Raw genomic sequence first — 13,360 nt, 5'->3', positions numbered from 1 at the left:
AATCCATGGTTAATATACTGCCTATAAAATGTATTCACCCCCTTTAAGTTTTCATATTTTATTGTTTTACAACATTGACTCATAGTAGATTTAATGTGTTTTTTTCTTTAAAGCTTTTTAACAAAAATACCCTTTAATGTCACAGATAGTCAGAAACTTATAAAACAATTTTAGATTTTATTACTGGCTGCACCATTAATAACTTTTAAAGGGGATATGTATTTTGTAACTGCAATTAATTTAGATCACTATATAGAGATCTGTTTTCACCAACTTCTGTTGGTCAGTGTCAGGAAAAGCCACATGAAATCTTCTTTGATTCAATAACCAAAACATTTTAAAGCTGTAAGCCCTACTATAAAAGTCCATATAAAATAACTTCTGGAATTTATTTGTTTTTTATTGTAACACAAATGTAAGAGCATCAAAGTAACTAAGTAGAAATGACTGGAGAGCTGAAGTAAACCAGTTAGTGTTAAATTTAGTCAAATGCATTGTAGTCACCATTGGTGATGAAAATATATCTGACGTGATTCAGGCAGAAATCATGGACATGGTCATGGTTCATGGACAAGATTTTATTCACATTCACATTTTTTCTCACTCTCTGACACATCCCGTGTGTCCCGGAAGTTAAACCAACTAGAGGGTTGGTAATGGGCATATGACACCACTGACAGGCAACCTTTTTTTTTAGATATTTTAATACTGAAATGTTACAAATTCTACATTTACATTGTAATCTAAAAATATGTAAACTGGTTGGTAATCTGGAATGAGAACATTAATCTGGTTTTGTCTACATGAATAATTTACCAGATTCTCTCTCTACTCAATTCTTCCCTACACCCCTCTCACCCATCCAGAGAACCTGTTTGGGACCTACTATGAGAAGGGGGATCTGATTGCCAGAAAGAACATGGAGTCAAACGAAGACCAGGACGACCCTCTGACCAACGCAAACCGCTATGTGTTGGCTGACATCACCAGCTTCTTTACTTTGCTGGTTGGCATCTACTTCCCTTCTGTGACAGGTGCAAATCTTACATATATTAATATTAATTTGGGGTTGAAGAGTCGTATTGTTAGCATTCAGATGTTTCAGAACCAGATTTCTGTATGACATTCCTGCTGTCAATTACAATGCCAGACATTTGTTATGCATGTAAAGGAATTGATTGCTGTCTCGAACACACCCTGTGTTTGAATGTGTGTAAATCTCGTTGACCTTGATAACGTCTGCTTCTCAACTTCCTGCTCAGGGATCATGGCTGGCTCCAACCGCTCCGGAGACCTGCGTGATGCCCAGAAGTCAATCCCCATTGGAACCATTGCAGCCATAACCACCACCTCCACTGTCTGTATCCTCTCACTACTGCCCCCTGCAGGAAAATAGTTTTGTTTTCACACATTTAAAATAATGCAAACAGTTTTTGATTGTGCAATCCTACTTGTTGTTTATACTAGGTATCTGAAAGTGTTCTACCCTGATATTCACTGAAATTGTATTTTACGCTCATATGTCAGATTCTACTGGTCCAGTGTTGAAAGGACTTGAAGGGATGATGTACTGTGTTGCTTTGCTATGCTGTAACAAAACACGCTGATTGGCCTGCGGGGAGCACCATAATTAAAGGTCAACGTTTTAAACTGTGAAAGGCCATAACTGAAACAATAGTAGTCTGATTCTGAGGAAGGGTAATGTATTGTTCTTCTGATTGGCCCAAAGTATGCGTGTATCATTCATCAGGGATGATTTTGACTCTTTTCTTAAATCGTGGTGGCTTGGATACTGACTAACAGTGTGTGCCACAGGTTCAATATAAACTATTTTTCTTTTCACTCAAAGACTTCTTAGTCCTCCAGGATATTTTATCAAATATCAAACTCCCTCCTTCTGTTAAATTATTGAACAGATGTAAAAGATGCTGGCATTGTTTTTGCACATAGTAATGTGAAACAAAAGATTAGCTGACAAACTTTCCTCCCCCTCACATTCTTATGTTGTGTAGGATGGTGATTTTTCTTTGTGCAAAAGTTTTAAATTGAGATTTGTTTTATATCCCTAATGATCAACTGAAACCTTATTTGGCTGCTACACATGTACTTCAACATACAACGCAGATGTGAATACATTACTCTGAATCAGCCATCTTGAATGTCTTCCATGCATCTTTGAGTAATCAGCTTGGGGTCTAAACAAATTTGATTAGGAAGTCTAATCGCATCACTGGGCTTCCTATGCAATCACAAGTTAATAAAGCAGAAGGATATTAGTCAGAATGTCATTGATCTCTGAGATATTATCCTAAACAAAATCGATTGTCTCTTCTCAGCAAGTGTGGTTGATTGGTTTATCGGATCATTAAGTGCATCTTCAAAGGGAAAAGTTTATAATTGTTACAATCAAGTCCTGTCAATCACTAAACAGGTCTCGTTTAAGGAACATGCATACTGGCTAAACAAATATCCAACATTCACCAGTTTAAAAGCATGATGTCTATGAAATACCTCTACTTTCCTGATCCATAACTATGTAGACATGACCAGCGTGGTTCTGTTTGGTGCCTGCATCGATGGTGTGGTCCTCAGGGACAAGTAAGTCCATCGTTGGTTAGCCAAGCCAAACAACCCTGAAAATAACTCATTATTCATTTCATAATATGCTTGCTATTAATAATAATAAAACAGATTTCATGTGTTTTGAAATGGAAAACAACCTTTTCTCATCTCCTTAAGGTTTGGAGAAGGAGTCCACGGGAACTTGGTGATTGGCACATTGGCTTGGCCGTCGCCATGGGTGATCGTGATTGGCTCCTTCTTCTCCACCTGCGGGGCGGGGCTGCAGAGTCTGACAGGAGCTCCTCGGCTACTGCAGGCCATCGCCAAGGACAACATTGTGCCCGCGCTTCGGGTCAGTCTTATTTACATACCACTGTCCTGATGTTCCCTTCCTTTCTAATTACATGCTAACATACTGGGACAAACAGCACTCCAAGCAGACATAGTAATAATATTTTTTCTCTGTTCTCCCTGCAGATCTTTGGCCATGGGAAGGCCAACGGGGAACCCACATGGTCCCTCCTGCTGACAGCTTGCATCTGCGAGAGCGGCATCCTCATTGCTTCCCTGGATGCAGTGGCTCCCATCCTCTCCATGTGAGAACTGAAACAAACTCTCTAATTTACTGCCATTTTTTAAGAACCAGCAGTGGGAGATTTCAGAGCAGCCAGTCCCCTGCTATTTCTTAAACATTGCAAATGCCAAATTATATGGGCTCAGGATTTAGCTCATTACCCAAAAGGGAAGGCCCCTTTTCTGCTTTTGTAATACACAAATACAAGTGAATGTGACAGATATTGAGACAACATACTCCTTGGACTGCATTTATGGTGAAATCAGTCTATTATGTCACAGGACACAGGAGTTGTGTTTTAAATGGACTTTCTATGTTTGTGTGTCCTGCAGGTTTTTCCTGATGTGCTACATGTTTGTGAACTTGGCCTGTGCTCTGCAGACATTGCTCAGAACTCCAAACTGGAGACCCCGCTTCAAGTTCTACCACTGGTCAGTCCAGCATAGCCTCGGAGAGAAATAGCAGCTGAAGTTTAAAATTTTCAATAAACGTTCTCTCTTTGAAATTGTCTGCCTCTTTCTTACTGTCTGTGTCTCACTGTCCATCTTTACAGGACTCTGTCCTTCCTGGGGATGAGCTTGTGTCTCACGCTCATGTTCCTCTGTTCCTGGTACTATGCCATTGTCGCCATGGTAATTGCCGGCTCTATCTACAAGTATATCGAGTTTGCAGGGTAAGTGGAGCGCAACCCCAGGAGAGATTGGATTCACTGGCTGCCTTTAGCTTTTCCTGCTTGTGTGTGTGTGTGTGTGTGTGTGTGTTTTAATACTTTTTTTCTTAAAAATCCTCATCATCAATCATGTTTTTCGGCTTTACATGACATATAAAAAAACGTCCCCACCCTCTCTCAAAAAAATAAAGGGAACACTTAAACAACACAATGTAACTCCAAGTCAATCACACTCCTGTGAAATCAAACTGTACACTTAGGAAGCAACCGTGATTGACAATCTATTTCACATGATGTTGTGCAAATGGAATAGACAACAGGTGGAAATTATAGGCAATTAGCAAGACACCCCCAATAAAGGAGTGATTCTGCAGGTGGTGACCACAGACCACTTCTCAGTTCCTATGCTTCCTGGCTGATGTTTTGGTCACTTTTGAATGCTGACGGTGCTTTCACTCGAGCTGTGGCAAGAAGGTTTGCTGTGTCTGTCAGCATAGTGTCCAGAGCACGGAGGCGCTACCAGGGACAGGCCAGTACATCAGGAGACGTGGAGGAGGCCGTAGGAGGGCAACAATCCAGCAGCAGGACCGCTACCTCCGCCTTTGTGCAAGGAGGAGCAGGAGGAGCACTGCCAGAGCCCTGCAAAATGACCTCCAACAGGCCACAAATGTGCATGTGTCTGCTCAAACGGTCAGAAACAGACTCCATGAGGGTGGTATAAGGGCCCGACGTCCACAGGTGGGGGTTGTGCTTACAGCCCAACACCGTGCAGGACTTTTGGCATTTGCCAGAGAACACCCTGGCGCCCTGTGCTCTTCACAGATGAAAGCAGGTTCACACTGACCACATGTGACAGACGTGACAGAGTCTGGAGACGCCGTAGAGAACGTTCTGCTGCCTGCAACATCCTCCAGCATGACCGGTTTGGCGGTGGGTCAGTAATGGTGTGGGGTGGCATTTCTTTGGGGGGGCCGCACAGCCCTCCACGTGCTCGCCAGAGGTAGCCTGATTGCCATTAGGTTCCGAGATGAGATCCTCAGACGCCCTGTGAGACCATATGCTGGTGCGGTTGGCCCTGGGTTCCTCTTAATGCAACACAGTGCTAGACCTCATGTGGCTGGAGTGTGTCAGCAGTTCCTGCAAGAGGAAGGCATCAATGCTATGGACTGGCCCGCCCGTTCCCCAGACCTGAATCCAATTGAGCACATCTGGGACATCATGTCTCGCTCCATCCACCAACGCCACGTTACCACAGACTGTCCAGGAGTTGGCAGATGCTTTAGTCCAGGTCTGGGAGGAGATCCCTCAGGAGACCATCAGCCACCTCATCAGGAGCATGCCCAGGCGTTGTAGGGAGGTCATACAGGCACGTGGAGGCCACACACACTACTGAGCCTCATTTTGACTTGTTAAGGACATTACATCAAAGTTGGATCGGCCTGTAGTGTGGTTTTCCACTTTGATTTGGAGTGTGACTCCAAATCCAGACCTCCATGGGTTGATAAATTTGATTTCCATTGATAATTTTTGTGTGATTTTGTTGTCAGCACATTCAGCTATGTAAAGAAAGGAGTATTTAATGAGATTATTTCATTCATTCAGATCTAGGATGTGTTATTTTAGTGTTCCCTTTATTTTTTTGAGCAGTGTAGGAGCAAGACAAACTCTGAAGACGACTACAAACTATGTGGCTGCATAGTGGTTTTGCATCTCTTTGAGTGGAGTGATGTTTTGCATGTGAAGCAGAACTCTCAGGTGCTGCTGTTTGTTCACTACAGCTGTGTAGTTTGTAATCATTTTGTGTCTCTTCGTGGTCGTTTTGTTTCTATTAGTAGTCATTTTGTGTCAGTTTCAGTGACATTGGGAGGTGAAGCACAGCTCTGTGGTGCTGCTGTTGGTTCAAAACCTGCACCTAAACATCAGTATTTAGTTTAAGTTGAGAGACTGTCATGTTATAGGAAACCAGCAAAGAAAGCCTGAGACGAAGGTTCTGCTTTCTTTAAAGTACAGCTTTTTGTTGTTCTAATTTAAATAATTTTAATATTTTTACTGTATTTTTTTTAAATGTTACTTTAGCCTCAGTATGCTGTGCAGATGTAATATGAAGGAAAAAATCACCAAAAACATTGGCTAGATTTGGTTAACAGATAAAAGACCGATCAGTCACTTCAAACAGAGGCTCTGGCCACTGTGCCTGGGAGGCCGGCTCAGTAATCCATCCATGCTTATAATGGAGTAGTACTGAGCCATGCACACTGAGTATTTAAGTGATGTGATTCCCTGTGGTGAGTGACATCATGTTAACTTGACATTTACCAGTGATCCCTAATCCTTAATCACATTGCATTATGTCAAACTGTCATCTAAAAAGTAGACTCGTTTCAGTGTGCTGACTGTATCACTGTCACGTTTTTAAATTTAGAATGAAGCTGCAAAACTATTGTTCATGTTTTGACTGACAAATATTGATTGGCGCTTGTCTGTCACAGTGCGGAGAAAGAGTGGGGTGATGGGATACGAGGTCTGTCTCTGAGCGCTGCACGTTACGCTCTCATGCGGCTAGAGGAAGGTCCCCCACACACCAAGAATTGGAGGTATGACCGACACACAAGCACAAATTCACACATTGTGTTGGTTTAGCACGGTTCAAATTAACATAGAATTAACAACATGTCTGCACATGTTCAGCCATTCTTTCACTTAATGTGAATCCCCTCAACACAGCTGTCAAACAACAAGAAGTGACTGTGAATTCATATTAACACGTCAACCTTTCATGCTGTTTTTCTCTGCCCAACTGTAACTTTACTTGGCCCACTCTGCCATTTCTTTCTTCACGCCTTTAAAAGATTCTTTATTGCTCTCCCTTTCCTGCATTTGTGTCCCCCTACTTTTTTTTCACTTTCTCTGCCCTCTGCTCTCCCCTCTCTTCAGGCCCCAGTTGCTGGTGCTGGTTAGTACAGACGGAGAGCAAAATGTGGAGCAGCCTCGTCTGCTCTCTCTGACCAACCAGCTGAAGGCAGGCAAAGGTCTGACCATTGTTGGAACAGCTCTAGAGGGGACGTACCTGGAGAACCACGACCGGAGCCAGCGTGCAGAGCAGGTAAGGAACCTCAGCTATTAACTACAGTTAACAACTTGAGAGCCTTAGGCTAGAACTAAGCATTAAGCTAGCGTCTCTCTTGTTCTCTGCACCTTGGTAACCGTTATCCTCTGTCTTGCCTTTCTAGGCGTTGCGTAAACTGATGGAGACTGAGAAGGTGAAGGGCTTCTGCCAAGTAACTGTGTCCTCAAACCTGCGTGATGCCACCTCCCACCTCCTCCAGGCCAGTGGGCTAGGAGGCCTCAAACATAACGCTGTGCTGGTATCCTGGCCACGCAACTGGAGGCAGGGAGATGAGCACCAGACCTGGAGGAACTTCGTTGGTGGGTCACTGGGAAAGCCAATAAACCAATAATCCCATTCAAAAAGGCTGAAATCCAAAAGCTTTGGCTCTGCTTCAGGCAGATTTTGGGGTAGTTTGTTGGAGTGGTGCACTTCTCTTCAACCAAAAACTACAAGTTTCAAGCACTTTTTATTACAGCATCTGTGCTGCCGAAGCACCTCAGGAAAGACCAAATCCCTACCGGCTCCAGTTTTTGAGCAGCTCATCCTGCTATTTAACCTGTATGTTGAGGGGAAAAGTGAAAGAAAATCTCCAAATAATAAGAATACAGCATGAAAGAAAAGAATGAATAGTAACACTTTCTAAGAAGATAAAATGACTTATGCATATATTTATAACACAATATAATGCTTCCATATGACATTATAACAATTGTTATAATCACTTACAAATGCGCTATAGCAAAGTTCACAAGTCATTATGACCTTTTGATTTAATGTTTTTATAACTAGTAGTAATACCAGTTTATAACAATGTGCGCCAAGAATCTCCGACTATGTTCCATAGCACATTATAACCATCGACTCTGCCTCGTCATAAATACACTTAAGTCACAATTTAGATTTAGTGATATAAAATGGAATAATAGCTTATAGTAATGTTTAAAGTTATATAGCCTGTCTTTGTTTGCTTTAAGAAAAGTGTTAAAATATCTGTCCCTGTATAATATATTATTGTGGACATAATACCATATGAAATAATTATAAGAACTTATAAGACATTTTGCGCAGGAAAACAACTTTTATTTATGTTTCTTCACTTTATGAACAATCTGTATGAATTTTTTAACATTTTGCAGTTTAGCACAAAAACACATGCACAACATTAATTAGGATACATCAAGGAAATTCATTCTCAGGCTGGTGAGAGATCGATCAAGAGAAGACCTGTTGCCAACCATGTAACATCATGTAAGAAGAGGCTCAGATGTTGTCACAGATGAAAGGCGAGCCAACCGGAGACATCGTGGCAACCGCTGCACAAAACCTTTTAAAGAACATTTTAAAGTAATTGAATGGGAATACTGGTTGGGCAGTAAGGATGAGAATATCTTGGCACCTCACATTTGATTACAATTCAGAGGGCGGCGAAACAGAACAGGCAAGTTCAGACCATGCAGAAAAACATACTTATAATTTAATCATAGCTAATCATTGTCAAAGCTTCCCATTGAGGGTCAACCACAGCCAATTAGCTACAGCATGAAGGCCATGCAAAACAAAATCCAAAACACCTTAAAAATCTGAATAAATCAAATACTACATGATAGTTTCTGTTATGAAGACAGTTTGTAGAAGTAGTATGGCTAACAACTCCTGCTCCTCTGTGTGTGTGTGTGTGTGTGTGTGTGTGTTTTCTGCAGAGTTGGTCAGAGAAACCACAGCTGCTCACCTGGCTCTGCTTGTCCCGAAGAACATCGCAGCCTTCCCGTCGAATGGAGAGCGTTTCACTGAGGGTCACATTGATGTGTGGTGGATCGTCCATGATGGAGGCATGCTCATGCTGCTGCCCTTCCTCCTCCGCCAGCACAAGGTACTGTGCAACAGTTATTACTACAAGAAAAATACATAATAGGTAAACATTACAAGTACAGTACAGAATACACAACTAACCAAGAAAGGTCTACATTTTTACAGTCAGAATCAAAATTCTTACAGACAAAATAAACACTTGTACATCATATTCAGTCATATTTCCTATAATGTTCTTTCAAGATATTCACTGTGAAGTTTTAATACTCTTCAGAAAAAGTTTCTGTAATAGTTTTGTGGTAAATTCTGATAGTTGTAAACAGGTAGACAAGCAGATTTGCAAATCACATCATAAAATAAGATTTACTAATGATTAAAACAAAGTAGTCACAGAAGAATGGAACAATACTCTAAGGATATGTCAGAAGCGTTGTTTCTGCTGTTCAGGTTTGGAGGAAGTGCAAGATGCGCATCTTCACGGTGGCCCAGTTGGACGACAACAGCATCCAGATGAAAAAGGATCTGACCACATTCCTCTATCACCTCCGCATTGACGCCATGGTGGAAGTTGTAGAAATGGTGAGTTTTCTCAAGACTAGACTGACACAATGACACAATGAAATATAGTGTGTGTGTTAAGTTGTCTTAAGTGCTTGTCATATGGTTGAACAGAATCTGAAAAAACTACATTTTTCAACTTTCCAAAACCATTATTCACGCCCACTTGAGGCATACATGGTATGCATGAGAATGCAGGAATTTAATTTCTCTCTAAAGCTCTTTTTTATTATTCACACAAGAACTTCTGTCACTTTTCATGTATACAACCATGAATGCCTTCAGCGCCATTTGACCTAGTTTATGTTTATGTTTAAAGCATACCTCATCATTCATTCTCCGGATGAAACTCCTTCCTGTCAGGCTATATGTGTATCAGGTTGAGGCTTACTGTATTAAAGGAGTCCGCAAGGACAGGCAACATTACACATGAGTGATTTGGCACTGACTGACTACTGGTACATGAATGTGAAAAGCACAAAACAACTGGAATTCTCTCTTCTTAGCATGACAGCGACATCTCAGCCTACACTTACGAGAAGACCCTGGTAATGGAACAACGGTCGCAGATGCTTAAACAGATCAACCTGACCAAGACCGAGCGTGAGAGAGAGGTAAGAAAGTTTGTTTGTGTGAAAGTTTTGTTTGTTTTGAAATGCACTCAAAGATGCACACATACACTTGACATGACTTGACAGGCCGACTTGGCATAATTCGACTTGACTTTACTTAACATGACACATAAGCCCCTCTGGACAAAAGCATATTTATGGTTTAATCAGAGCAGTGGGACACCATATTTACCCTTTCTATCAGCGTTGACTACAGCCACAGCAGAAACAGCTTTGCTTTTGTGCATGACAGCAGGATGGTGTGAAAGATGTGAAAAATAATAGATATTGATCTCAGTGTTATACTATTATTACCTCCTACCAATTATTTGTTGAACTGATTGCTGGGTTTTCCGGGCAGTATGTTTAATTACTTCAGTGGGATTATCCTTAACCTATAATTCACTTTTTTATGAGCTGTTGCTGTGATATACAGTAAATAAATTTCATGTAAAAACACATTCCTGACCTACCTTGTTTTTCATAAATATTGAGCAAAAAAAATCTCTACTCACATCACCTGTTCCTTGCTTTGCTCTTGTTCATCTTTACAGATCCAGAGTATCACAGATTCATCCCGCGGGTCTATCCGCCGTAAGAACCCAGCCGCTGTAACCACCCAGCTGAGTGTGACCGAGGACCCGCCAGCAGCCAGCAAGGAGGAGAAGCCCGAGGAAGAGGTAGAGCACAGCTGACCTCAGTTTGAAGTGTAATGAATTGAAGTCAAGTTTATTTGAATGTTCACATGTAGGTGATTAAACACAGAACGGGCAAGAAAAGAAAAATGTGTCTGACTAAGAGATGTGATAAAACCAGGCAGCCAGTGGAGTGTTGAGATATTTTTTAGTTATAAAATTTCAAAGGAATTCACGTGATAAACAAACACTGGATTAAACTGTACAACACAACACATAGTAAAGGACCTATTTTATGGACAAATACTGTAGTTGTGTGGTGTAATAGAACTCTATAATTTAAAGGAATAGTTGATAGTGACATTTTAGGAAATAGACTTGTTAAAAGAGAAGCTAAATACCTTTCTCATGTCTGTCCGTTAAATGGGAGGATACAGGCAGCAGCCAGATAGCTTAGCTTAGCAGAAAGAATGGAAACGGGGGGGAAACCGAAAAGTCCACTTAGCAGCACCTCTAAAGTTGACTAATTAACATGTAAATTGTGGTTTTTACAGGGTTTACCTGTGGGGCTAGGTGCAGTTTCTTCCTGGATTTGTCCTGGACAGAGCTGGCAAACTGTTTTCCCTGTTTCCAGGCTCTGTGCTAAGCTAACCTGTCCTGCTGTAGTGTATATACAGGTGCATCTCATAAAATTAGAATATTGTGGAAAAGTTCGTTTATTTCCGTTATTTTATTAAAAGTGAACCTTTCATATATTCTACATTCATTACACATAAAGTGAAATATTTCTTTTTTTTTTGTTTTAATCTTGATGATCATGGCTTACAGCTCATGGAAGTCAAAAAAACATATCTCAAAATAATAGAATAAAGAATGCACAAAACAGAAACGTTGACCTCCTGAAAAGTTGAAAAGTTCTGAAAAAGGTTAATTGGTCTTGGTCGGGGCTCCGTTTGCTTGAATTACTGCATCGGTGCGGCGTGGCATGGAGGCTGTGACTCTGCTGAGGTGTTATGGAAGCCCAGGCTGCTTTCATAGCGACCTTCAGCTCTTCTGTATTGTTGGGTCTGGTGTCTCTCACTTTTACTTTTGACAGCTCATAGATTCTCTATGGGGTTCAGATCAGGTGAGTTGGCTGGCCAATTAAGCACCATAACACCATGGTCAGCAAACCAGTAACTAGTGGTTTTGGCCCTGTGGGCAGGTGCCTCCTGCTGGAAAAGGAAATCAGCATCTCAGTAAAGCTTGTCAGCAGGTGGAAGCATGAAGTGAGGCAAAATCTCCTGGTAGATGCTGCATTGACTCTGGACTTGATCAAACACAGTGGACCATCACCAGCAGATGACACGGAACTCTGGACTTCAAGCAACTTGGATTCTGTGCCTCTCCACACGTCCTCCAGACTCTGGGACCTTGATTTCAAAATGAAAAGCAAAATTTACTTTGATATGAAAAGAGGAGTTTGGACCACTGAGCAGCAGGCCCGTTATTTATTCTAATTTTAGGAGATGCACCTGTATTGACTTACAGACATGAGATTGGTATAGTTTTCTCATCTACCTCGCAGCAATACAGCGAGTAAATGTATTTGCCATCTGATATCAGTTCACAGTTTTAGATTTCTGTTGACCAACTGATTGCGTCTGCTCTAACTGCAGGTTAATTTCAAGGTAATGTAATAGAGATTTGCTTTTTTCTTGCCTCAATCACAGCCCATGTTACTACAAAAGAAACCACATAATTTGCAGACTAAACAACGTAAGGCTCCTTAATCACACTTGTCTTTCCTCCCCCTCTCTCAAACACTGTGGCTCTCTGTGACTTTACCTACATTTTCATCTCAATCGTGACTCTTCCATATAATGTACATGTAACTCCACATCCGTCCTCTATTCCTCACGTCTCATAGTCAAAGTCGGCCTCTTCCCCTGTGTCCCCCCCTTCCCAGGTCCAGCTCATCCATGACAACACCACCCCAGCAAGCCCTGCAACCCCGGCCACCCCACTGACCCCCGCAGAGGGGGCCCAGAGCCCTGGGGAGCAGGTCCAGATGACCTGGACTGAGAAGTGCGACGGTGAGCCAGCCAAGCCGCCTGGTGCAGCCACACCAGAGGGCATCAAAGACATCTTCAACATGAAGCCGTGAGTGCTTTGAATTGCTCATTGAACCTTAACCTGTTGCAAAGGTAAATTACCTTCTTGTTCCTGACAAAAACAGCCTCCAGTCTCCACAGTCTTTTTTTTTCTGAACAATATAACAGCAAAGTGGTGTGCCAGAATACTGTTGATAATAATTTATAAGGTTAGATACACTGAATTCACAACTTATACTACTAAGCATGTGTTTCTCTTCTTGCCATGCTGCAGCGAGTGGGAGAACCTGTAAGTAATGAAGTCCCTGTAAACATCATTCAGTCCATTCACATCTCATTCTGACCAAGTTGGCCACATGAGCAGATGAAGATAGAATGCTTGTGTGTGAATGAGCACCTGTCACCTCGACCAACTTAGTATCACAAAGTTCTTCGTAACATGCTTTGAAATATCACTTATCTAGGCCTTAATCAGTGTGAACCAGTTTGACCTCCTTCTCTGTTGCTCTGTCTTCACTCAGGAACCAGTTCAATGTGCGACGTATGCACACAGCGCTCCGGCTGAATGAAGTCATCATCAAAAAGTCCTCAGAAGCCAAGCTAGTCCTTCTCAACATGCCCGGGCCACCCAAGAACCGGACAGGTGACGAGAACTGTATCCTTTACCCACGCAGAAGTAGCTTTACTGAGAGGAGTTCCTCATATGTTACTGCTGCTTTCCTTTCAAGTAATAAGCTTC

General features: G+C 41.9%; 1 protein-coding gene across 4 annotated transcripts in view; it reads left to right on the top strand.

The window, feature by feature from the left end:
* Positions 1-13,360, top strand: part of slc12a5a (solute carrier family 12 member 5a) — a 177,524-nt gene that overhangs the window by 156,491 nt on the left and 7,673 nt on the right. For 2 of the 4 annotated variants that reach the window (XM_038695836.1, XM_038695839.1), the window contains exons 9-25: positions 867-1,034; positions 1,263-1,361; positions 2,541-2,598; positions 2,740-2,914; positions 3,040-3,158; positions 3,469-3,567; positions 3,690-3,809; positions 6,296-6,400; positions 6,741-6,909; positions 7,037-7,232; positions 8,616-8,785; positions 9,172-9,303; positions 9,789-9,896; positions 10,448-10,573; positions 12,438-12,670; positions 12,896-12,910; positions 13,143-13,276. In XM_038695836.1, coding sequence (XP_038551764.1) covers positions 867-1,034; positions 1,263-1,361; positions 2,541-2,598; positions 2,740-2,914; positions 3,040-3,158; positions 3,469-3,567; positions 3,690-3,809; positions 6,296-6,400; positions 6,741-6,909; positions 7,037-7,232; positions 8,616-8,785; positions 9,172-9,303; positions 9,789-9,896; positions 10,448-10,573; positions 12,438-12,670; positions 12,896-12,910; positions 13,143-13,276 — 2,226 coding nt within the window. The remainder of the gene's footprint in view (positions 1-866; positions 1,035-1,262; positions 1,362-2,540; positions 2,599-2,739; positions 2,915-3,039; positions 3,159-3,468; positions 3,568-3,689; positions 3,810-6,295; positions 6,401-6,740; positions 6,910-7,036; positions 7,233-8,615; positions 8,786-9,171; positions 9,304-9,788; positions 9,897-10,447; positions 10,574-12,437; positions 12,671-12,895; positions 12,911-13,142; positions 13,277-13,360) is intronic. The other 2 variants (XM_038695838.1, XM_038695837.1) reach the window with 2 other exon arrangements.

The sequence above is a fragment of the Micropterus salmoides genome, unplaced genomic scaffold, assembly GCF_014851395.1.
Source record: "Micropterus salmoides isolate LMB-PRFRI ecotype aquatic unplaced genomic scaffold, ASM1485139v1 Ms_hic_scaffold_4, whole genome shotgun sequence".
In the NCBI taxonomy this organism is placed as follows: Eukaryota; Metazoa; Chordata; class Actinopteri; order Centrarchiformes; family Centrarchidae; genus Micropterus; species Micropterus salmoides.
The sequence above is the reverse complement of the archived record's forward strand: the minus strand, read 5'-3'. Positions and strand labels throughout refer to the sequence as shown.